The following is a 26,087-nucleotide window of genomic DNA, read 5'->3' as shown; positions in this document are numbered from 1 at the left end:
TTAAATTTTTTAAAAGAAGCCATGCGTAAAAATTGTTTTGTGCATTCAATGCAGAGCTACAATATGACCGTGATGACGGAAGTGCAGGTCCCTTATATTTTTCTAATTTTGAAGCCTTTAACCCTTATTTTGACCTATTTTGTCATGTCAAGTTATATCTTTGAAATTATTTTTATTTATATTTTTCAGACTGAAATAGTAGAAGGGTGTAGAGTGCCAGTTTTATTGAAGAATGGAGATGGATGGCGTAAGTAATGCTAAGGGAGACAATCGAATCATGTAAACACTACAATGGGGTCATAATATGGAACGTTCAAATGTGTGTAAATATTAAATGCATTTTGGATATTAAACCGTTTAGGATTTGTCTTTTTAAAAATAAAGTTATAAAACTAGATTCTGACGTAATGAGTCCGACATGGAAAACATTTGTGTGAACATTTCTTCTCAGATAAACGTATTTACATTTTTGGTATTTAGCTGTATTTTGGCTTCGAATGTCCGTCCTTATTATCACATATGAATAACCTTTTGACGTCAAGCAACAATCACTTTTATATTATGACGTCAAATGTTTTGAATTATGATGTCAAAGTTTACGGGAACCTGTGTGATTTTATGTAATGGTGGACAAATTTGCATACTAGTGTAAATACGTCTATTGTCCATGCTACAGTCACCAGTAATGAGTCTTACATGGAAAACATTCATGTGAACATTTTCTCTCGGATTGTCCATGCTACAGTCACCTTCATTTAAATTTGTACCATGTTTTGGTTGGAATTTTTTTAAACTACCAAACCCTTTCATTCTAAGGACAGTAATTGGCTCTTGGAAAAAAAATTGTTTTCACTAATTGAAGAACATCATCAATGAATGTGGTTGGTAGTTAAAAAAAAAATTCCATCAAAAACGCAGTTCCAATTTTACAAGACTGTGAATATAGACTATATGTATTGCTGTATAGATATCAAAATGACGTGATACTACCTAATTCTTGCTGATTTTATCACCAATTAATAAAGACAAAATGGAAATGGTCAGGCAAAAAAAAAAAATGTCTGTTTACGGTTACCCGACCAACCCTAATTTGAGCGCCAACCCTAAGCCATTTTATTTCCATCGTAAAGTAAAAAATAAACTGAACTTGTGTTAAAAGTGAATGTAGTGTCGCCTGAAACATCCCAATGTTCATAATCAAGAATATGATAGCTGTTTTAAGGAAATTCGCTACTTGTGTGATGAAATAAACAATTTGCTGCCATTTTTTCTCCTATCAATATCAAAGGGAAATAATCCAATCATTACAAATACAGGTAAACTCAGACCATGGACAACTTGGACCCGGAAAGTCAGACGGCACAACTCAAAATCATGGCAAAAATATAACATGGAAATACCGACCTACCTACCCTATTTATTTTGATGATGTAACTGTAAACAGACATATATTTTTTTTGGCCTCATGTGTTAAATATGTACTCACGATGATGTCAGATGAGACATATTTTTGTGAATATCAATAAAATGTCATTCAAACTAAGAAATAAGTGTAGACTAGTAATCTTGTAATTTATATCTGTGAAATAAATTTTGTCATAATTCCATTTATTTTGTCACAGAAGGGTACAGAATTTAAACAGGGTACTATTAAAATGGTGCTTATGCAATCCCAGTATCTGCATATAAGACAAACTATTATCAAATACATTCGCATTGAGTAATTCACACTTATATTGGTAATTTAATATGACAAATTATATCTGCTTAAAACAAAAGGATAATGACGTCACATTTTTCATTTTTCACTGACTATCAGTCTATGTGGTATGGGCTTTACTCATTGTTGAAGGCCGCACAGTGACCTATAGTAGTTAGCTTTTGTGTCTCTTGTGGAGAGTTGTCTCATTGGCAATCATACCACATCTTCTTTTTATGTAATGTACAAATTCATATTATGTCCTATAAAAACATGATTTGACTAATGCCCCTTGACATTTTTTTATTACATCTGCATTCAAATTTGTGTGCTATTTCTAATAAAAAAACATACAAGTTTCTGCAAAATATTCCATCATATATGACTTCCTAATTCAAAAAAAAAAGAATTGTTGCATGACTTCAGAAAATGATCTAAAGACAGGTCTAGGGTCATTTGAAGACAACTCAGCATAACACTTAAAAGGGAAATTAGGTCTATAATAAACCTATTTGAGCCTTGTTTGTTATTTTCACTTTATAGGAAATGGAAAAATTAGTTTTCTAATGTCTATCCTTAATTTTTTTCTTTATTTAGAAATCCTATTGTTTATTTTGGCATTATATATGTCCATTAGGGTGAAATCCACACTCAAGATTAAAAGTTTAAGTTAGAGTTGTTCAATAAACTACAGGTACATAAACACAAGCTCTTGTGAGCTTTGAAAATAGACTGAATAACAAAACATACAAAAGTCATGAAAACAACACAAGTTTAAACATATAGTGCATACTAAGATACCCTACATTGTAGATGACATATGAAAGTTAAAAGCACTTATAACATAGCACTATTTGTTGTGCCACAAGTTAATAATATTAAAGATTGCACAAATCAAATAGTCACACAAATAAATAAAAGATAAAAGAAACAATATGAAACCATTTCTATTTGTATTGCATTGAAATTGATTAAGATTTTTATTTATTTTATAGACTTTGCTGAGATACTTGGAAAGAAAGAAGTCAATGGAAAGCACATGTTCTATATTCATTATGAAGATTGTAAGTATATATTCACTGCACAGAAGGTGATTCAATTAAAAGTCAATCTTGGTAGTAGTACACTTCCTATTAGTATGCTCAAAATATGATGTGCAACGTAAACAGATGTTTGATATGCTTAAAAATAATGGAGTCGTAGATCTTTCGTTGAAACACCTTCTATCCGGATACACACACACTTTCAGTCCCGTGCATAACTATCTACGGGAAACTAATATACTTATAAGGAAATAGGAAGACTCTCAACTATATGTATAAGTGCCATTTAGCTTTAGTCTAGAGATCATAATACAGATAATTATGTATGTGGAACAAGTGTATATGAATTATTTTTCAGATGGTCGGTAAGTTAAAATATTTCATCAATTCAGTATACAACCAGCAAGATAAAAGATAAATGAAAAACTCACCCGAATTTGAAATAATTTCCTTTTTATAAATTTATTTAGAACTAGCATAAGCAAGTCACAAGTGCAATGCACACTTCACCTTTGTGTCAGTCCTTTGAGCGTAATCAAACAGACTTTTTCTACCTGTGTCCTACATCAGTAAATCATTCACCTTTCAAACACCAGTACTAATTGACCATGAAATGCACGCATTTAAATTTAACAAGTATCGACATTCAATTTAATCACTCTGATCTATTGAAGATTGTTATACTAGATAAGTTAACAGTACATGGTAAGGGAAAATACAACATCACATTAAGATTCTCTACAATGGACAATTACAGTCATATTTTTTTTAAAGATATGAAAACAACAAACACATCGCACTATGCTCAGATAATTAACAATAGAAACATTTGTTACAGGCCTTTTTTATATGAAAGTACCACTAACATTTATCTTAATTATTTAACGTTATATGTTAAAAGCCTTTAAAGCTTAAACAAAAATACAATATGTCCTCTCAGATTTTCATAAACTGACAACTATAGTCATACTCTTATTGATAGAAATTAAGAAAAAATAAACAAACAGAATCACTACGCTCATACATTAGTAGAATAGAAACAAGTCTTAGAGTTGAATCCTTTTCTATAATAATAAAATGACAAATTCTAAAATTTGTACTAGAGGATGTCAGTTAGACAAACACACACAGATTATTGTATAATTATGTATATGCACATCCCAGCACTTCTGTTTCGCTGGCATTCTCTGTACTAAAAAACTAAAATCAAACAATGTCATTGTTTAAATAATATACTGGTATTAAATTTTTTCATATTTTTCTATTTTTGCTCCATTTATATATTATACACTGTATATATATATAAATCTAAATAGGTGATTAAGGGCATAGGTAGGGATGATTTCTCGTTCAATGACAAGTGTTTTTTCTTGTCAGGGAATGAGGAATCACAAAATACCAGTATGTCTTTGGCAATTTATTTGGAAAAAATTGATGCAACTTACCATTATGGAAAAGGAAAAACTACAATCAATCCTTTCTTAAGGATTCTTTATTTGCTACACCAATCGAGGGAGACGTCCTTACATTGGTAGCATATAACTAGCACATGTCTTGTTACCGGTTTCTAAATATACTTTTTTTTATATACATGTATATAAGTATATCACAGACGACACAAAGGTGAACAACCATATAAATTTTCTGAACAATTTTATGACACCTATCAATTAATAATGTACATTTCATTAGGGACTATCATTTGCTCTTGATTTTTTTTTCATTTTCATAGTACATGTACCTTCTGATATGTGTTTTTTTTTATTGTGTCTCTCAACATATATATATTTTCTAGTAATTCAGCAACCATGTTCGTCAAAGTTTCATAAGATTACTCGCCAAAACGTTAAATACTAAAAATAAATTAAAGACTGAAAGTATAATTATATACATAATATCTTAAATTATGTTATATGAATTTAAGGCGCAATTACTACATAAGTAAGCCGCCTTCCAAAACCAATAACAACAACAATCTTGGTAGTTCTTCACCCTGGCATATGTTTGTACATGTGCTATACAGGTTACTATTGTTTAGATATGAAAAAATGATATCAAAATGACGACATTATTTACAAGTTCAAAACAAACTATAGAACATAAATTTTGATAACATTTAAAAAAAAAATTGTATCAATTAATTCGTTCTAAATACAATCAGCCTGTTTTCATTGCCTCTTTTTATTGTATTTAATAAATGAATTATTGTTTAAACAGTTATATGACTAATATTAACCTCAAATTAAAAAAAACATTATGCATATGTTTTTCATAACAAAATGGAGTTTTCCTTATTAAACTTAATATTTGCATATACTTTTTTCTGAAGAAACTCCTTGAATTTGTCCTTGATTTAGAAGGGGTTTTTTTTTTAATTGCTTGCTCTGAGGAAGCAATTTGCAAACATGTTTTCCGTATGAAAGTGATCTTAGCTTGACCCTTCTTGTTAAAATCCGGTGACTTTTAGTCTTTGTTTATTTACAGTCAACAAACGTTTGGACGAATGGGTTCCCGAGGAAAGGATGGATATGAACAAATTAGAACCTCCAAGGAAAGACCAGAAAACTCCCAAGAAAGAAGCTGCCAGTAAATTAGGGTCCGGGCCAGGATCCAGACCTTCCAGTCCAGAAAGGGAAATAGTTATAGTTGTAAGAATATTTTAGTGCATAAATTTTAGGCTTTGTCAACTTATATTTTAAAAGTATTCTTGTTTTGGAGACATATGAAAAAAATAGTTTCCTACTATTTAATGTCATTGTTGAGCCAAATGGGATTTCTAAATTTTAGTGCATTCATTATAAATATTTTTGCTTTTCAAGGAAAATAGGAAGAAAGCCATTCTTTGTAGGAACTCACCACACCAAATATTAGCTGTTGTTTTTTGTCCTTCCTAGAGGCGTTATGTTTTTGGGTTTGTCTGTCCAACTGTCCCGATTCAGATTAAAGTTGTGGGTCTATGAATTTGCTGTTTCATACACATTTCAATATAGTTATTTGTGATTTCCGTGTGAATCTTTTATAAATTTACTTCATACCAATGTATGCGTTGTATAGAAATAATATAGAAACACTTAAACAGACAATACAGAAACTGCCCTAATTTTTCATCCGCCATCTTATGACCGTGAATCGAATTATAGTCATCCGCTTTATCCCAGTGAATGTGTATCTGAGGATAAACATATTAGAATTTAAAATGTTGGGTTAATCAATCAAATTTTTTTAATCTCATTTTAAACAAGATTTTACAAAGAAAAAATCTGGTTATTAAATTGGTGTTTGGCTGCCAACAGTTTCTATGCAATAACTTTCAAACCATTTGATATTGACACTTTTCCTTTTTATGGTTCAGGAGTTATTAGATGATAGATTGGAAAATGACAATTTGTGTTGTTTCTGTGCAATAACTTAAGAACTGTTCAACCAATGTTTTTCAATTTTTTAAAATATTTTGTTAGTGATTACAAAATTGAGGTCAGATTTAACATTAATGCATTTCACTTTTATCGCTGAGGAGTTATGGCTGTTGAAAGATGGTTAGATTAAACTTTATGTCATTTCTGTGTAACAATCTATGAAACGTTTGATCATTACAAACATTAATACATGGATGGGGTTTTTGATGACAAAATTTAAGTCAATTTCAAATTTATGATTTTCACTTGTGGTGTTATGGTTCTTGATAGATTGAAAAGAGGCACAGCATGTAGTAGGTCAAACAAGCCTGTAATGCTTTCAAAATACAGAAAACAGTGGTTTGCTGTTAACTTGTGGGCTCATTTCAAATCTCAGAGGTTTTTTATAGCAATTTGTTAAATACTTTCATATAATCTTTTAACCATGATAATAAGGCATCTTTTGTTTTTAAATTAAATTTAAGTTTATTGTATTATTTATTTACAGAATGGAAACTCATCAACCAATAAAAAGGCCCCAATAGTCAACAGAAAAAGACCAAGACCTGAAGAAGATATACTGGTAAAAATTAGATTTCTGTCAATAGGAATGATACACGGCTTTCATGCACTTAATCCAAAACTTAAATACCTGTGTTTTTTAATTCTATCCTCTTATATTTCCATATGGGTTTAAGGAAGCCACAAAGATTGAATTTCCCGAAGTGCATACTTGCTTTAAGTAAATAAAGAAATTGCACACATGAAACCTACACCAAAATAAACTAATACCACATCTTATTGTAACAAGTTCAACCTACAACAAAGTTACACAAGACAGGAATAATAGTTTCCCTGTATTTTTTTTCTGTTCCAATAATTTGCAAATAAAGAAAAAAAAGTTTTGAAAATTTACATATATTTATGTATGCCATTAAGTTTGGATCATTTTATGATATACACAATCCAAAGTTGATTTTATTGCTGCATTTATTTTAAAACTTTAACTTTTTAATATAAAGGTAACGCTAAATTACTTTTTACAAACAAAACTAAAAGGTATTCCTTGAAAATATATATGGTAATTGAAGAAATACCTTATTGTTTTAGATCGAATAAATATTTGTTATTAACTTTATTTTTACTCAAATATAGCTAGATGAAGCTGTTCCACCAGAAAAGAAGCCAAGACAGACAGGAAGTATGGTTGCCCATAATGATGATATTGTCACTCGAATGAAAAATGTAGAATTAATAGAATTAGGACAAAATCGAATAAAACCATGGTACTTCTCACCTTATCCACAGGTAATTGATAGGAGTTATCTCCCATTTAATTTTGGTGTCATGTGATGATGCTGTCCATCTTACCTTTGATGCAATGAATTTTTCATTTGTCACCATGCAAAATTGAAATAACAATCAAAATCCTTTGCTTTTGTTTGTAAACTGCATTTTTCTTTCACACACCAGGCCTCTACATTATCATTTTTTCTCACTTGTCCCTTCGGACAAGTTGCAAGAAAATCAACTTGTCCGAACTCATAACTCACTTGTCCGAATTTATAATTGAAAATTCTACATATTGATTATACATGTTATATGCAATATTATAATAACACTTGCCCTTTGATTGTACCTAATAAAGATCAATAAAGGGAGCATTTTGTTATGTTATATGAATACTACATCAAAATTCATTTTATTATTTCAGACTGAAGGCTTATTTGCAAGACTGAGCTCTCTAACACATTGTCACTATCATGTTTCGTTCATTAAATCATATCTCTTCCCATACCACTAGGTTCTATTCATGGACCTATATTCATTCATTCTGAAGTGGTGGTATGGTTTAAATATACCTGGCACCTTGTTTGCAAATAAACCTTTTTAATTTATTGATGGTGCCAAACAAGATTTTACAATTTGTCTTGATTTTTACAAACATTGATATATGATCATGAAGTACATAAAACATTTTAGTAAAAAATCTGCCTTTTTAGATTTTATCTAATTTTTCCATCTTAACTTATTATTTTAACATATAGATCTTATTAAATAATACCTTTTTTAATTTAATGTTATGCCTAAAAGCAAAATCAAATGATACAAACTTTAATTTAAAAATTTTAAGTTAAGGTAAAACTCCATATCATGCATATGGAGGTGCTCCTAATTCAAGAGGCTTATACTAAGAAGAAACATTTACATTTGGTTTTTCCTTCCCCTTACTTATTTTCTCCTGGTCAATGGCTGCCAGCATGTTCAAATACGTTCAATCAGAGACATAATATACAAGTTTATGTGTCTCTGGTTCAATCAATGAATATTTATTTCATTTTGTATGATCAATAAAACAATCATTCATATTTTTAGGAATGTATAAGTCTTGAATTTGATTTCTTAACATCTGACATCGATTTGTTCACTTGTCCCATCGGACAAGTAGTATGATAAATCTACTTGCCCGACACCTATTTCCACTTGTCCCGGACAATTGGACAAACGGTAATGTCGAGCCCTGCACACTGATTAATTATTTTGGAACTCCTTTTCTTTTTTATGAACACTATATGATATTGAAGAAAAATGTCATTTTTATGGTGGCAGAAGTCAATTTTCATAATCTTATAACAAATTTTGAATGTTTTAGTTTCAGAAGGTGCACTTTATTGCCATTATAAAATATTCTTACAAATACTGTTCAGAATAAATGTAATGAGAATGTCATTATAAGTTTTATTGCATTTTGCTACTGTAGGACGAGGTAAAAAAACAAAGTTAAACTGTGAATTTGCAAAATAACATCCTAAAATACGTGACATAACAACACTGAAATATTATTGCTCATCTTGATCAATATTAATACATGTATTACTACATAAGTTCTCCGATGACAGATGTTATTCACAATATGTAAATTTATACATTGTCTTGAGTTTGGAATATTGTTTGATAAAATTTAACAGATACTACATGTATCAGTCTATCAGAGATATGCTATTTACCCTTATTCTCCTCTCCCCCCCCCCCCCCCCCCCAAAAAAAAAAAAGTGATTGGTATCTTAAATACATACTTTGTAAAAACAAAGAAACTGAGCAACACAAAGCTGTAAAATTATATTTTGATTTGGCTGTTGACAAACAATTAAATAACACAAGCTCTGATGCAGATTTTTTTCTTTAAACATACCCCAAAAAAAGACTTTTTTCATGGAATATATATCTGTTATTTTTTGGATATTTATAAGTTTATATCTTTTTTCAGGAATTAACATCAGCATCAATAGTATATATATGTGAATATTGTTTAAAGTATGTGAAAAGTAAAAAATGTTTAGAGCGACATCTGGTAAGTAATAATGGTATATTAAGTTTGGTTATATGAACTAAAATATAATAAATTTCAACTTTGAAGAACTTCTCATCCATTCTGAGCGCATGAGGTTACATCCGGTTTTTGTTGATATTCAGGGTTGCTAAATCCTTAGCTTACTGTGTAGTGTTTTGGTGGTGGTTTTTTTATTGATTTTACTTCCCTTTTCTGTCACTCTTGCTTGTGGTTAAAGATAACTTTTTGGTATTTTACCTCTTTGTATCTTAAATTTAACAATAACCTTTAATGTTGTTCACAGTTTGCGATATAAATTTAATGTGAACAGTGAGTTTTCAATGCAATATGTTGTAACAAATATGTTTTAAGAAAAAACAAACAATTTGGAGATTATAAATATATACAATTGACTATTAAAGAGAAACTTAACTCAAGAGGGGGGGGGGGACTTTTTCAGGACGTCGGGATTGGGTGTTTTCAAGCTAGGCATTTCAGGATTGATCCTTTTGGGATCCTTTGGAATTCTTTTTTTGAATTTCGGGATGTCAGGGTTTAAATTTTCTTTAAATTCGGGACCTTGGGATTTCATGTTTTTAAGCACAGGATTTCTGAAATTGTTCTTCTTCAATAGGAAAGAATGCAGATGTTTTACTTTCTTATTTGCTTATATAGAGCATAGAAACCTGACTGCTTTTTAGACCATCTTAGTCTTATTTTCAAAATGGCAAGTAGCACTAAGTCAATAATATTTGATAGATTTGTTAGGTATTTCTTAAGAAATGCCCTTTTAACCAGGTTCATTATTATGTATTGATATGTATAACTGGTTACCATTTTACTAATTGTGTTAATGTAAAGAAAGTGACATTCAATCAATTGAACAAGAATACCAGTTGTTAATTTGTTTGACTTTTATATTTTACAGTCAAAATGTTTATTGAAGCATCCACCTGGAAATGAAATTTACAGAAAAGGACACATATCATTCTTTGAAATAGATGGTCGGAAAAATAAAGTAAGGTTTTAAACTATACTTACAAGAATTACCTCCCTTACGGTATATTTCATTGAATCTTGTTATGTAAATGCATCAAAACAAAACAACACGTTCAACACAACACAACATGATGTGTTGTATCTTAGCAAACTTTTAAACCAAAGAATCACTTTGAACAGTGAAATAAAAAGGTTCTTTTAAAGACTGAATTAAAAGTTGTTGCTGTCAATTGGTGATTTGATGTTTGTAAATACAGTTTTACTGATGACATGTAGCAGTGACAATGAACAAAAATTTGCGACCTTCAAATCAAAATTGAGGGTGGCAACTCTTAAGCTACAGTTCTGTTATTCTGGTGCTAATGCATTTCATAAAGTGATAATGCGTTAGAGCTTGAAAAAATGTATAAATTTGAAATAAAATGTAATTTTGTGAGACTTCAGGAATGATTTTGGCGCAAAGACGTCATGGCCAAATGTGATGTCTTACAATTGAAAATGTGAAACTGAAAATTATTACCATTCCTCTATGATTGAAATTTGGATAAAATCACATCAAAATCGTGATTTTGTGGAAGCAGTTATTTTATTTTCAATAATATTGTAGTGATGGAACATGTTTTGATCTAATCAATTCAAAATGCCTCTTTCTCCTTAGTTACGACTGGTCAACTGTGGGTTTGACGGTAACTTTATGGGGAAAGAAAATGCATTTGAATTGAATATCTAAGGTATCCAGGGTTGATATATTAAATCATCGAACAGAGCATATGGGGATCAACATCACTTATATTGTATTGATTTACATTGATTTGGTATCAGGTCATAAAATAAACCAATCAGCAATGACACATCCAATTCTACAACATCTGGAATTTTTCAACTCCAAATTTTTGTTTGTTCACTGTAGGCCAGATTAGTTTTGCAGACATTTGTTAAAAGTGGTTAACATTATTATTATTCTGGAATGATGGTGATTGAATTGGATGCAACCAGATTCAGAAAAATTTAATTGGATTTGATTTATATTTTAATTTCAGTATATTAAACTAAGATAAAATATTCAGTGAAATGTTATTTTGAATTTATGATAATATTTATTTTACAGGCGTATGCTCAAAATTTATGTCTGCTAGCTAAGTTATTTTTGGACCACAAAACATTGTATTACGACACAGATCCATTCCTGTTTTATTGTATGTGTGAAATAGATATCAAAGGGTACCATATAGTAGGATATTTTTCAAAGGTAAGATTTGCATATAGAACATAAACATTTCCAAAGGTTGCAGGTTGAGAGCTTATAACATTCTATCTGCAACATGAGGACATTCATGTCCTCAGATACATTCTTTTTTATTATTTGAATATGACATCACACTTTTCTGTCATGAAGGTTAAACAAAACCTTAGTAAACCTACTATGAACATATTCTTTTTTTGTTAAAAAATATTCATTATTTTATTATCTGTATGTCCATTCAAACAACAAATATTTTTGTCACATTTTTCTCTGGTACTATCAAACAAAAATTGTTTATAAAGACATTTTTGGTCAGCAGCATACCGATATTTAAGAAATAATTCATGAGCCATAGATTTGTCGGAAGTTAACACAAGGCCTGGGGCCTGATATTCAAATTTTATCCTGAGCAAAAGCATACATAATTTGATACTTATAGCAATGTATAGGACAGATACTGTCATTGGAAAACTGAAGCAGAGTGGGTATATGTCCAGTATGTGGGGCTATTCATCATTTTTACTCCCTGTTAGATAAAGCTACAACATACTAATAAATCTGTAGCTTGCATAAATTATTTTGTTAAAAATAGAAAAAATGTTTATAATTCTTAAAATTTTCAAACCAAACATTCGGCATTTTTGTTGAGCCTTCAACTTTAGTCGAAAAAGGGAGACTAAGCGATCCTACATTCAGGCGGGCGGCAACCAAATGTTGTCCGTGCATTTACTCATGAACCGTTCAACCAAAGCTTTTAAAATTTTAATATGTTGTTACTGACAACAAAATGAAGGTCAAGTTCAATAATGATGATTTTGACTTTTACCGTTCAGGAGTTATGGTTCTTGGAAGATTGAAAAATGGCATTTTCAGTGGTGTCCGTGCATTTACACATTAACTGTTCAACCAAAGCTTCCCAAATTTTAATATGTTGTTAATGATGACAAAATGGAGGTCAAGTTCAATAATGACGATTTTGACTTTTACTGTTCAGGAGTTATGGTTCTTGAAAGATCGAAAAATGACTAATCCAGTCGTGTCCATGCATTAACTCATGAACTGTTCAACCAAAACTTTTCAAATTTTAATATGTTGATACTGATGAAAAAATTTAGGTCAAAGGAGTAGGTCCGGTAAGACCCCTTTTTGGCCCCAAAATATAGCAGTTTTACAAAATTGTTAAAATGTATACTTTTATTTATTTATTGGACAGAAGAATGCTTCTGCTACATAAACGTGGGCTATTTTTGACAATATGGTGCACATATATCGAGTACTAATACCATTAAGTCATGCTTAATTACTGAAATCTTCATAATTATAGCATTTTGGATAAATTTTAAACGGTTTCCGTGTAAAACAAAAGTGGCCACATTCGTGTTCATCCAAAATATTTAAATTAAGCTTTATTTGATGATAATACATAACATATATAAAGATTGAGGATGAACACGGATGCGGCCACTTTCATTTTTGACAAAAACCATCTTAAAAGTGACCGATTTTGGCATATTTGGTAGATTTTTCATATTTGAGCTTGAATCAGAGCATTTTTAATGACTAAATTAGTTAAAATCTTTCACCTTAATTAATTGAATCAAATAAAATAGACACTTAAGAGTTTAAAAAGTCAACATCTTTCGTCAGGTGAACCTGAAATTTGAGGCCAAAATCAGTCCTTACCGGACCTACTAGTACTCCTTTGATATTGACAATTTTCGCTTTCATCGTTCATCAGTTACGGTTCTTGTGATATTGGCAGGACACAAATAAATGTTTATGAATCCGTTTTGCTGTCGTTGACAGCCTCTTGTTCTGTATTTTACTTATAAATGGACTTAGTTTTTTTCTGCGGGGAAATATTACATTCACTCTGTGGTTAAGGTTTTTAGAATTTTTTTAAAATAACTTTCTTAAACTATCCTGGGTTTGTACCAAACTTGGACAGAAGCTTGTTCATGATCATAAGATAGTATCCAGAAGTAAATTTTGTAAAAAGATAACTACATTTTTTCTGTATTTTACTTTTAAATGGACTTAGATTTTCTTCCGATTATCATTACATACAGTCTGTGGTTAAAGTTTTCAAAACATTTATTAGATTCATTAACTATCCTAGGTTTTTACCAAACTTGGACAGAAGCTTCTTACAATCATAAGATAGGATCAAGAGGAATATTTTTATTGATTTTTTCATTTTTTCCTCATTTTTGTTGAGCCTGCAATTTACAGCAAAAGTAGGCGAGACACTGGGTTTTCTGCGGAACCCTTACAAATTTTTATACGACAGCAAATTTTGAAAAAAATTTCGTCGTATATTGCTATCACGTTGGCGTCGTCTTCGTCGTCGTCGTCCGAATACTTTTAGTTTTCGCACTCTAACTTTAGTTAAAGTGAATAGAAATCTATGAAATTTTAACACAAGGTTTATGACCATAAAAGGAAGGTTGGTATTGATTTTGGGAGTTTTGGTCCCAACATTTTTGGAATTAGGGGCCAAAAAGGGCCCAAATAAGCATTTTCTTGGTTTTCGCACTATAACTTTAGTTTAAGTTAATAGAAATCTATGAAATTTTGACACAAGGTTTATGACCACAAAAGAAAGGTTGGGATTGCTTTTGGGAGTTTTGGTCCCAACATTTTAGGAATTAGGGGCCAAAAAGGGCCCAAATAAGCATTTTCTTGGTTTTCGCACTATAACTTTAGTTTAAGTTAATAGAAATCTATGAAATTTGACACAAGGTTTATGACCACAAAAGAAAGGTTGGGATTGCTTTTGGGAGTTTTGGTTTCAACAGTTTAGGAATTAGGGGCCAATAAAGGGCCAAAATAAGCATTATTCTTGGTTTTCGCACAATAACTTTAGTTTAAGTAAATAGAAATCAATGAAATTTTAACACAATGTTTATGAACACAAAAGGAAGGTTGGTATTGATTTTTGAAGTTTAGGTCCTAACAGTTTAGGAATTAGGGGCCAAAAAGGGACCCAAATAAGCATTTTTCTTGGTTTTCGCACCATAACGTTAGTATAAGTAAATAGAAATCTATGAAATTTAAACACAAGGTTTATGACCTCAAAAGGAAGGTTGGTATTGATTTTGGGAGTTTTGGTCCCAACAGTTTAGGAAAAAGGGGCCAAAAGGGTCCAAAATTAAACTTTGTTTGATTTCATCAAAATTGAATAATTGGGGTTCTTTGATATGCCGAATCTAACTGTGTATGTAGATTCTTAACTTTTGGTCCCGTTTTCAAATTGGTCTACATTAAGGTCCAAAGGGTCCAAAATTAAACTTAGTTTGTTTTGACAAAAAATGAATCAGTTGGGTTCTTTGATATGCTGAATCTAAAAATGTTCTTAGATTCTTGATTATTGGCCCAGTTTTCAAGTTGGTCCAAATCGGGGTCCAAAATTAAACTTTGTTTGATAAATGGGGTTCTTTGATATGCCAAATCTAACTGTGTATGTAGATTCTTCATTTTTGGTCCTGTTTTCAAATTGGTCTACATTAAAGTCCAAAGGGTCCAAAATTAAACTAAGTTTGATTTTAACAAAAATTGAATTATTGGGCCTCTTTGATATGCTGAATCTTAACATGTACTTAGATTTTTGATTATGGGCCCTGTTTTCAAGTTGGTCCAAATCAGGATCTAAAATTATTATATTAAATATTGTGCAATAGCAAGTCTTTTCAATTGCACAGTATTGTGCAATGGCAAGAAATATCTAATTTCACAATACTGTGAAATAGCAAATATTTTTTTAATTAGAGTTATCTTTCTTTGTCCAGAATAGTAAGCAAGAAATATCTTATTGCACAATATTGTGCAATAGCAAGATTTTTTTTTAATTGGAGTTATCTTTCTTTGTCCAGAATCAACTTAAATCTTTGTTATATACAATTTACAACGTATATTCACTTTTTAATACCAACTGATAAATTTAAATAATCTTTACCATTCAGTGATAACAAGCAGTTTTTTTACATCTTAATATTTTATGATGTATTTAAATGAGTAGTTATTGTTGCAAACTCCATTAGAATATTTTAATTGTGATTAGTTTTGGAATAAGGGAAAGGGGGATGTGATTAAAAAATTGGGTTCAATTTTTCTCATTTGAAATTTCATAAATAAAAAGAAAATTTCTTCAAACATTTTTTTGAGAGGATAAAAATTCAACAGCATAGTGAATTGCTCTAAGAGAAAACAAAAATTTTAAGTTCATTAGAACACATTCATTCTGTGTCAGAAACCTATGCTGTGTCAACTATTTAATCACAATTCAAATTTAGAGCTCAATCCAGCTTGAATGTTGTGTCAATACTTGCCCCAACCGTTCAGGGTTCAACCTCTGCAGTCGTTTAAAGCTTCGCCCTGCAGAGCATCTGGTAAATTATCATGTTTTTGTCGAGCCTTCGACTTTAGTCGAAAAAGCGAGACTAAGCGATCCTACTTTCCGTCGGCGTCGGCGGCGGCGTCCACAAATATTCACTCTGTGGTTAAAGTTTTTGAAATTTTAATAACTTTCTTAAACTATACTGGATTTCTACCAAACTTGGTCAGAAGCTTGTTTATGATCATAAGATAGTATCCAGAAGTAAATTTTGTAAAAATAAAATTCTATTTTTTCTGTATTTTTCTTATAAATGGACTTAGTTTTTTCTGCGGGGAAACATTACATTCACTCTGAGGTTAAAGTTTTTAGAATTTTAATAACTTTCTTAAACTATCCTTGGTTTGTTCCAAAATTGGACAGAAACTTGTTTATGATCATAAGATAGTATCCAGAAGTAAATTTTGTAAACAAATAAATCCATTTTTTCTGTATTTTACTTTTAAATGGACTTAGTTTTTCTGCGGGAAACATAACATTCACTCTGTGGTAAAAGTTTTTAAAATTTTAATAACTTTCTTAAACTATCCTGGGTTTGTACTAAACTTGGACAAAAGCTTATTTATGATCATTAGATAGTATCCAGAAGTAAATTTTGTAAAAAGACAACTCCATTTTTTCTGTATTTTACTTTTAAATGGACTTAGATTTTCTTCCAGTGAACATTACATACAGTCTGCAGTTAAAGTTTTCAAAACATTTATTAGATTCATTAATTATTCTAGATTTTTACCAAACTTGGACAGAAGCTTCTTACAATCATAAGATAGTATCAAGAGGAATATTTTTATTGATTTTTTTCCTCATTTTTGTTTAGCCTGTGATTTACAGCAAAAGTAGGCGAGACACTGGGTTCCGCGGAACCCTTACAAATTTTTTTTGTAAGCTAACTTCAAATCTAGAGTTGACATTTCATAACTAAGGAGCAGCCATATTGACTTGCTGAAAATATGCCAATAATGTAATAGAAAACAAAACAAAAGAAAACCTACTGTAATGCAATATTATACAAATTTTGGAAGTTAACATTACTGAAAAAACTTCTGCTTTAGCGTAATTATTTGTATGACGAAAAGGATTTAAATGCACAAAATGCACGAATAGACTTTTATTTGGATTTCGTAGATTTCTTCAATCATTTGTGCATTTGTTCTTTTTGTTATGCATCTAAATGAGCATAAAAGTTTTGTAGTCTTTTTATAAATGCAATTTAATAAACATAAAATCAGAATATGAAATAGGTTCGAATACATGTGGATTTACGTGGGAGGTATATTGTAACATCCATTATTATATATATATATCTCTGAGTCTGTGTTTTGTATCTATATATCGAGAATTTGATCACAGTATTGATTACAAAGCGAAAGAAGCATGTCATATTAGAATTAGTTGTAACATACACTTGCTTTAATGATCTGTCGGACAACAACCGCAGGGACAAAACTTAAAGGGGGCCCAGTCGCCCATGGCTTCTAGATTTTCAGCTGGGCCCCTAAACTTTCAGTTAAATTTCTGTTGAACATATAGAAACTAATTATGAAATATCTGGTCTGGGCTCCTAGCTTGAAATTCCCAAGTTTAGTCCCTGCTTATGTTTTTGAGTACTTTGAATTACAAAAATGGTTATGCTAAATAATTGAACATGTGTATTTTTGTTGTTTATTGTTGTGATGTTTTCTCAGCTCCATATACCCTACATCTCCTTGTATAGATATATGAAATTCTTTGTGTTTTAGGAGAAAGAATCATCAGAAGACTACAACGTAGCCTGTATTTTATCACTACCTCCATACCAGCGGAAAGGTTATGGTAAACTCCTTATAGAATTTAGTAAGTCAAACATTTTATCTTTGTGCAAAAGTGTTGGCCAATTTGAGACTTTGTACTATAAATTTCAGTCAATTTTGTGGGGTTTTAATTTGATACAAAAATTCTGACTTGAAGAATACAGTTAAACAACTCAAGCAAATTTAACAATCTTTTGCTTTTAACTGCATTTTTGCCTAGGATACTTTTTTATTTTAGTATATTGTTTCAATTTGAAAACTATGTACTATTTCATATTATATTATAAAGCATATACAATATGGTCCTGTTCATGTCATTAAAAACTTTCAGTAATGTATTTTTGTAAAGTACTGTTGAATATATGGAACAAAGAAAACAAAAGCACAACATGTTATCATTGATTTTACTATTGACTCAAATAAACCAATCTAAACAGACTTTTAACCTTTCAAATTAAGCACCAGCAAAAATGAACAGGGGATCAAACATCAAATTAAGTGTGTCATGTTAAAAAATTCTGTTCATGTTTTGATTGTAGACTTTTAGTATTCTTTGTGTTTTACAGGTTATGAATTATCAAAGTGTGAAGGAAAAACTGGTTCCCCAGAGAAACCTTTGTCTGATCTAGGTTTGCTATCATACAGAAGTTACTGGTCCCAGACAATTTTAGAAATACTCATAGGTCTGAAACCAACAGAAGGAAATGAAACTCCTATTATTACAATAAAGTAAGTAGATAAATTACCTAGGACTATCTTTGTTTTGGGCATTAGCTACAAATTACTGTAAATTCAGAAATTATTGCGAGGTTTTTTATTATTGCGAAAATGCGACAGAGTAGTAAATGCAATAATTTAAACTCTCATTTTAAATGCATTTAAGTCTAAAATGACAAAATCGCAATAATTGCATTGAATAATTTCTGAATATATAGTGAACAAAAAATGTAAATTTTGTGCATGAGGTCAGCAAGTTCATTCTTTAAAAAGAAGAGAATGCAAACTTTGGATAGTGAGACAAGGGTGACACGAGAAATTTTTATTTTGTTGACTGATTTGATTTACAAAATAATTCTAATCTACGTAAAGCGATCTTTTACATATATATTTGTAACCTATATATAAATATGAAATCCACAGACCTAAAAGATCATTAGCATAAGATTGCATGTGGTTGTCTATTTACAAAAAAAAGGTCATATTTATGTTTTATCAGATATATAACATACTTTTGGGCTTACATCTGGATAATTTGATGGCATCAGGTCTAAAATACTCATGAAATCCTTATACATTTTATGATGTAAAATCCAGTCCATGCATTGTTCATTGTTTCTTTCAGGCTTTTAGTAATCTGGATATTCATTTTATAAGTTATAAATCAAATATGAAAATTTGGGAAAACTAGGTTAACAGCTTTTGTCCCTATAAGGTCATAACACCCTTTCTCCAAAGAATTACCTGATGTTCAATTTATAGATCCTGAATGGCCTCTATTATGACAAGACCTACACATTGTATTTATTGTTAACTTGTTCTCCTCCTGAACATGCATGAAATATTTGCCACTGGACTTTAAGCAACCAACAATCAATTGATCAATCAATTAATAGATAAGAGCAATAACAGATTGAATATCTGTGATCAAATAAAAATTGGTAAGGGCTATTCCAGAAAAAAAAATGTATGGGATGGGGGGGGGGGGGGGGGGGGGGGGTGGAAGGCACATTGTATTAATAATACATGGATGACAATGGATGATGGGTATCAGAGCAACTTTTCACACTATAATTCTCAATTACAATTGTCTGGGTGGCGGGTGCTGACAAAAACTGCCTTCCAACCCCCCCCCCCCATACATTTTTTTCTGGAATGGCCCTAACAACATATTATAAGATATTCTATTGAAATTTGTGACATGAAAAATGAGCTGCCATATACATGTAATGGTATGGCAATGTCGTCTTCAAATTTAATTTCTTGCCAATAAGTTGTTTTAAATTAGGTTTAAAGTATTTTGCTTTGGAGCTACTGGAAAAAAGTTAGGTAGATTATTAAATATTGATACTATTTTTTTTTTTTATTACAGTGAGATCTCAGAATTAACCAGTATAAAGAAAGAAGATGTGATATCAACATTACAACATTTAAACCTCATAAACTATTACAAAGGACAATATATTGTGACTTTAGCTAAGGAACACATGGACACGCATAATAAAGCATTACAGAAACGCAAAATAAGGATTGATTCTAAATGTTTACATTGGCAACCGAAAGACTGGAGTAAACGGGGGAAGTGGTGAATAGAGTTATCTCCCATGTATTGTGTTCAATATTGTATGGCAAGCATAGAGAACAAATTATTTAGATCTGAAAGTTTTGTTGAAGTGAAAGGATTTGTAGTATACTTAAAAGATGTGATTTGTCAGATGAAGGCAGCAATGGATTTGTAAAGACAAGACGATTTTTTCGAATGGCTGTTTCCATGGAGACAGTAGGGTATTAGTTTGAAACAAGTGTTGTGAGAGAATATTCTTGTGACATAATAACTAATAAAAATGAATGATAAAAACTTTTATTTCTTATTAAATAAACATTCGTACTGTGAATATATTTTTCAGGCTCAGTCTTCAGAAATGTAGAAGGTTTCATAGCTTTTGTGGCCTATGCCTGTGTTCCAATTCAGGTTAAAGGTTTGGTCAAAGATGGTCAGTGATAACATCAACTTGAAACTCAGGTACACAGGTTCATAATGAAATATTTTGTTAAATTCATAGATCATATTAAGGTTTTGGACCAATATTTTATGGTATGATGAGCATTAAAATGTGGTGGTATGGTGTTCCTATGTACTGGTAATCATATTCTTGTTTCTTAACTGGTTCCAATTTTATTTAAAGGGAAACTTCGCAAAAAAATCAAAAATTGATATTATGTCCATTCTGTATAAAAAGGCTCAAATTTATAGATATTAAAGTTTTATTCCGCTAGATAAGAGATCAACATCGATTTTAAATTTTGAGTATCAATTTTCTACGCTCCGCCATTTTGTTACCTTCTACGATTATAATCACGATATGTCTATAAAACACAAAGAACCAAAACTACAGTAACCGATGTAGTCGTAATTGCGTGTCGATATCTTGTCAATCGTACGATCGTTTTATCTGACTAACTATAAACTTGACACGGAAAATGTTCTTATTTTTTTTTTTAAATGACCATTATTATATATCTGTTATTTTTAAACTGTTAATATTGGAATTAGTTAAAAAGTCAAAGTTCAAATAATAAATAAGTGTTCCGTGAAAATTGTTTTCAAAAATCTAATTCGTTCACAATTCTTTAAAGTAATAAACTTTATTCAAATAAATTCGGATCTTTCCTCATCTGATCACCAGCACCGCTAAAGGTATTTCTCCCAAAGGTATTGTGAGGGGTGTGAGGACTCAGGTGACACGTCCAGGTATTCGGCAAGCGATTTCCTGTCGGGCTTGCAAGTTCATGCATCGTTTCACTTCTGTAGGTATTGATCAGTGTACGCGGCAGACTTATAACTTTACATTTTGAACTATCAGGTGTATAATACACATCAGATCTGTCTTGTGTGTCCGAAAGTGATATGATGCCAATTACTTAACTCGTACGCTTGTTTATAAATAACATTTCTGGTGTAAAGAATATTATTTATGAAAATATAAAAAATACCACAAAAAAAAAAGATTTGAAGAAATAAAAATCTATATCCATATTTTTTCCGAGGGTTAATTTGGGAAAATGTAATTTGTCAATAGTAAAGGACAGACTGGAACATACCAAAAATATTGATTTAAAAAATGTACGCACTTGTCGATGTTGACTTATACGCCTGGATAGAAAGTTACGGAACTATAGTGCAATTTAAAATATATGCATGTATCAGACTATATTGTATACCAAAAGAAGAAGAAGAAGAAGAAGAGAACCAGTTTGATTTAAATACAGGTCGATATATATCTTGGTTTGGTTCATCGAAGTTATGAACATAGTAAAATCCCAGTTTTATATATCAATTAAATTGTTCTCGAATAAAGGAAGAAATTCATCATCATCACAATTGTTCCGACATTCATGTAAAATATATGCAACTGGACGTACACTAATAATCCCAAAGGGGTGTGAGTATTTTCTAGGAAAACTATTGAGTATTAAAGTTTCAAATCAATTTCGGGATTTATTTTCTTTCTTGTCGTGATATGATAGCAATTTAAAGAATAAACTGCTTGTCCGCTTTAGCGGTATTCTTGCCAGTTGAACGGGAGGGATCCGTTTGCGCCAAAAATGCGTCCTTATGCGCCACAACTTTTTTTCTCCAATGCTACGTTTGCGCCACCCGTTTTAAAAATTACATGGTATCATTTGCGCCAAAAATAAAATATACGATTGCGCCAATTTAAAGAAAAAATGACTTCTATTTTCTTGTCTTTTGGCATATCCTGTATTAAATCTTCAGCAAAGCAATCACCTACTTCATCTGGGTTTAGAAAAGTCCAAGATTTGGTATTTTCCGACCCCATGTCTGGTCAAGGTGAAAACGACATTCCTTGATGATAATTCCTGGGGAAAACTCTTTAACAACAACGTGCATTCTCTCCTCAAAATCTACATGCATAGAGGTAAAATTCATCTGACGATTAAATCTTTCACAACATTCCTTAAGCAAAGAAAACATTTCTTCTATAACAGTCTCCTAATTTGGAATGCAAAAGACAATATAAAAGTGGAATATAATGTCCATTCCTGAATCCGTGTATTGTATACAATTGCTGGAAATACTTCGGACAACACTTAAATGTTCCATCAGCAAAAACATCTTTTATATTTGTCACTGAACACTTTTTATAATTAGTGTTTACCTGTTTGTTTATATGCATACCTTTAGTTTAATGGTAATCCTAATATTTATACTCACCTGCACCAACAACAGTAGCAATTATTTAATGAATCAAAATTTATAAGACAAAAATAATACTAAATATATATTAATCTTTAATAAGTACGATCAATATGTGTTCAGGTAAATTGGCGCAAATGAGTTCCGAAAACTGGCGCAATTGATACATTTGAGAAAAAATATATTGGCGCAAATGATACCCCTGAAAATCAGTAATTGGCGCAAAAGGAGTGCTGCCAGTTGAACAGCCTTATAAGTACATTCAAAAATAGGGAAGGATGACATAAAATTCGTTGTCTTTTGTTTTTGAACATCGTTGGTCAAATAGATAGAGTATTATACGTTGTGAGACGAGGACTATTTCAACAAATACTATAAATACAAGTGGAAGTTTTCGTTTTTTGCAATTAGAGAGTAAATGATGTATCAAACGTTCAAGAATACGCATGTAAAATGTGTCACTGGATTTAAAAAAAAAATCAATCTCAAAACCTACTTCCGTATGGAACTTCTCCTTTCAGTGACCTGCAAATTTAACAGATGATACACTTTATAAGATTTACATGTCCAACAACGACCCACTGCTCTACATGTGTTACTGACAGCCTAAGATAGTAATTCTTTTGTTAGGTCAATTCTCTTTCTAACAAAACCAGAAAACATGGAAAATAAGTTCTTTAAATTTTGACTCTGGAATTAACACCATTTTTTCGTGCGACAAACTTTTTTTCTGGCGATGAGCAGACATGGGCGGAAAAAAATAAACAGATAGGTTTAATATTTGTTCATTCATTTAACATGTAAAATATGAATACGATTGTACTTAAAAAAAACTTATATAGTTAGTTTCAAGAACAACCGGGTTCAGACAAACTGTTATGAAATCGATGCTGTTACTTAAAACTAGCGATGGTTGCTAAGGATATCTTGATTTCGGGAACTTTCTGCAGCTTCCATTTCATGGAGCTCTTCTTTGGTATACTCTGGCTCTAGTGCGTACCCAAAATGACCATACTCGTCAAAATCTGACTCTTTTGACTGACTGGAACCACTGTTATAGTACTATCATTCTCCGAACAAGACATTTTTAGTTATGATTTTATGATAAATTTTTGGACCATATATAAACTGTTCTATAAAAACAAGCACGCAAAAATCATAAGATAGAAATATAAGTAATATGTGAGTAAAGTTAATTGAATCATTTAAGTTAATTTGCTTTGGTCTCGAATGTAGTTAACTAATAAATGTGTTTTATAGGATAGCTCAAATCCTCATCCAAATAATATAATCTAGTATATGTAATAACCCCTTCCTACTACACCGAGTTTTAATGCCAAGCGGTAGCCATATTTTAGGTACCAATTAAGTAATTGAATGAGTAATAGATAACAATAATTAATCATAAATGTGCAAAGATTTAAAAACATTTTTTTTCTTTGTTCGTACATATTATACTCCGCTTCGGTAGAGTTATCTACCTATCTTCAGATAGTTTCAGATATCTATTAATACATGGCTTTCAAAAGTCTAAATGTAAGTGTTCTCGTACATTTTTTGCCTAATAAAGAAAATCAAAATGCTTTGGTAAAGCTATTTCTAATTTCCCTTTTTTAATGAGACATAAATCAAGGACAAGAGGTGTATATCATTTCATTCTGACACATGAATTAAGTTTCCCGTCTTTAACCGAAAATTGTTTATTACTTAGTAAATTAATTTATTTGAATTGAAATAAATGATACAGCAAATATAATTAAATAATTCCACGGCGATCTATTTTTATTTGCCACCAACTTGAAATAGTATTATCGATATGTATATTGAATGCTCCCTTGTTTTATAATTCACTGATCCGAATAGACAGTCACACCTGGCAAGGTGTGCCCTAGGGGCGTGGTTAAATACCGAAGTGCAAATAACAATTTACCTTTCAACAAGCCATCTACGAGTATTCAATTTGCCACAGAACCGTGAATACACACATCGTATAAATCAAGTCATAGCAGAGATAGTAAAAGGTCAATAAGAGTACACCAACATATTGTCTTTACAGATTATTGTACTTTAATTTGTTCACCTCATATATCAGTCCGAAAATGCATTAATTAATAAATTTATAACTTTTTTGGTTGTCTACAAAAATAATTCGAATATATACGTTTAACATAGAAAATTTATTTCATGAATGTGTACAATTGCACGTATGTGCGTCTTATCTTCTTATTATCGGATGTTCATTAGATAAACCATAAGTCATCGGCGCGCTTACGATAACGTTTAAAAATCATTAAAAACCAAGACTTTTACTGATTGTATTTTAAATCCCGGCATGCAAAAACCAGGAGAAAACGTCACGACCTACAGGAAGTAGTTAATAATTTTTTATTAATTGTTGAATTTCTCCTTTATTACTGGACATATAGCGATAAAACTTTGTGAATATATATATTTTGTCATAATGAACATATTTAAACCATAAGTAAAAAATCGCGAATTTTCCCTTTAAGGAGATATTATATGTGCATTGATTTTAAATTAGTGGGAAAACAATGTCTGTTGGATTTTGAAAATTTGCAGTTTTGATTTAACATCAAAATGTAAAAACAAATATGAAAGTTCAATTTAAAAAAAAAGATATAAGCAGTTTATTCTGTAGGATTTACATCAGATAGGGAGGGTCATATGTACCACATGCAAAAATATTATATCACACATATAAACAATAAAACAACAAAAATACTGTAAAGTAAATAATTGCATAACATTTTTCACAGAATGTATGTTCTTGGTAGGATGTTTAAATGAAATTTATGACTGTAAAATAACTAATTAAATTCAAATTTAGAACAAAACTAAAAGTGATAAGACATGACAGAACAATACATAAACTCACAAATACCAGTAGTAAATGAGTGAATATGTTTGCATGTAGTGTTTGTTTTTGGATTTATTTTTTTTGGCAACACATTATTCTGTGAAATTGTAACTATATTTCTAACATTGAACCAAGATTTTTAATGGCAATAAAAGTAGAAAAAATAAAATCTCTGTCATGTATGTAATTGTTTATGTAATTCAAACTAAATTCTGTAATTTTTTTATTAAGCAACATGTGTAACAAAAGTTTCCATGACAATTTCAAGGCAATATTTATTTCTGTCTATATCATTATCATTTTCTTATTAAACTTGAATAATATTCAACATAACAATATGGAAAACAGTAATTTTAAATTATTTGCATGATCAACCCTTT

The 26,087-nt window shown here is 30.7% G+C and overlaps 1 protein-coding gene across 1 annotated transcript; it reads left to right on the top strand.

Annotated features, from left to right (window-relative positions):
• Window positions 1-9: 9 nt before the first annotated feature.
• Window positions 10-20,468, top strand: LOC134710213 (histone acetyltransferase KAT5-like). Its single transcript, XM_063570456.1, has 12 exons — window positions 10-87; window positions 190-247; window positions 2,695-2,763; window positions 5,227-5,390; window positions 6,646-6,720; window positions 7,293-7,445; window positions 9,406-9,489; window positions 10,397-10,486; window positions 11,576-11,716; window positions 17,843-17,936; window positions 18,460-18,622; window positions 19,983-20,468. Exons 1-12 carry the CDS (start codon window positions 22-24, stop codon window positions 20,197-20,199), a joined length of 1,374 nt encoding a protein of 457 aa, XP_063426526.1. The 5' UTR covers window positions 10-21; the 3' UTR covers window positions 20,200-20,468.
• The last annotated feature ends 5,619 nt before the right edge of the window (window positions 20,469-26,087 follow it).

The sequence above is a fragment of the Mytilus trossulus genome, chromosome 3, assembly GCF_036588685.1.
Source record: "Mytilus trossulus isolate FHL-02 chromosome 3, PNRI_Mtr1.1.1.hap1, whole genome shotgun sequence".
NCBI classification, from domain to species: domain Eukaryota; kingdom Metazoa; phylum Mollusca; class Bivalvia; order Mytilida; family Mytilidae; genus Mytilus; species Mytilus trossulus.
Note: the sequence above shows the minus strand (reverse complement) of the source record. Positions and strands in the feature narration are given on the sequence as shown.

Coding starts and splice junctions, on each gene's coding strand:
- LOC134710213 (XM_063570456.1), top strand. CDS start 22: ATGCGTAAAAATTGTTTTGTGCATTCAATGCAGAGCTACAATATGACC. Junction 2,764..5,226: donor CTATATTCATTATGAAGATT/GTAAGTATATAT, acceptor GTTTATTTACAG/TCAACAAACGTTTGGACGAA. Junction 17,937..18,459: donor TAAACTCCTTATAGAATTTA/GTAAGTCAAACA, acceptor TGTGTTTTACAG/GTTATGAATTATCAAAGTGT.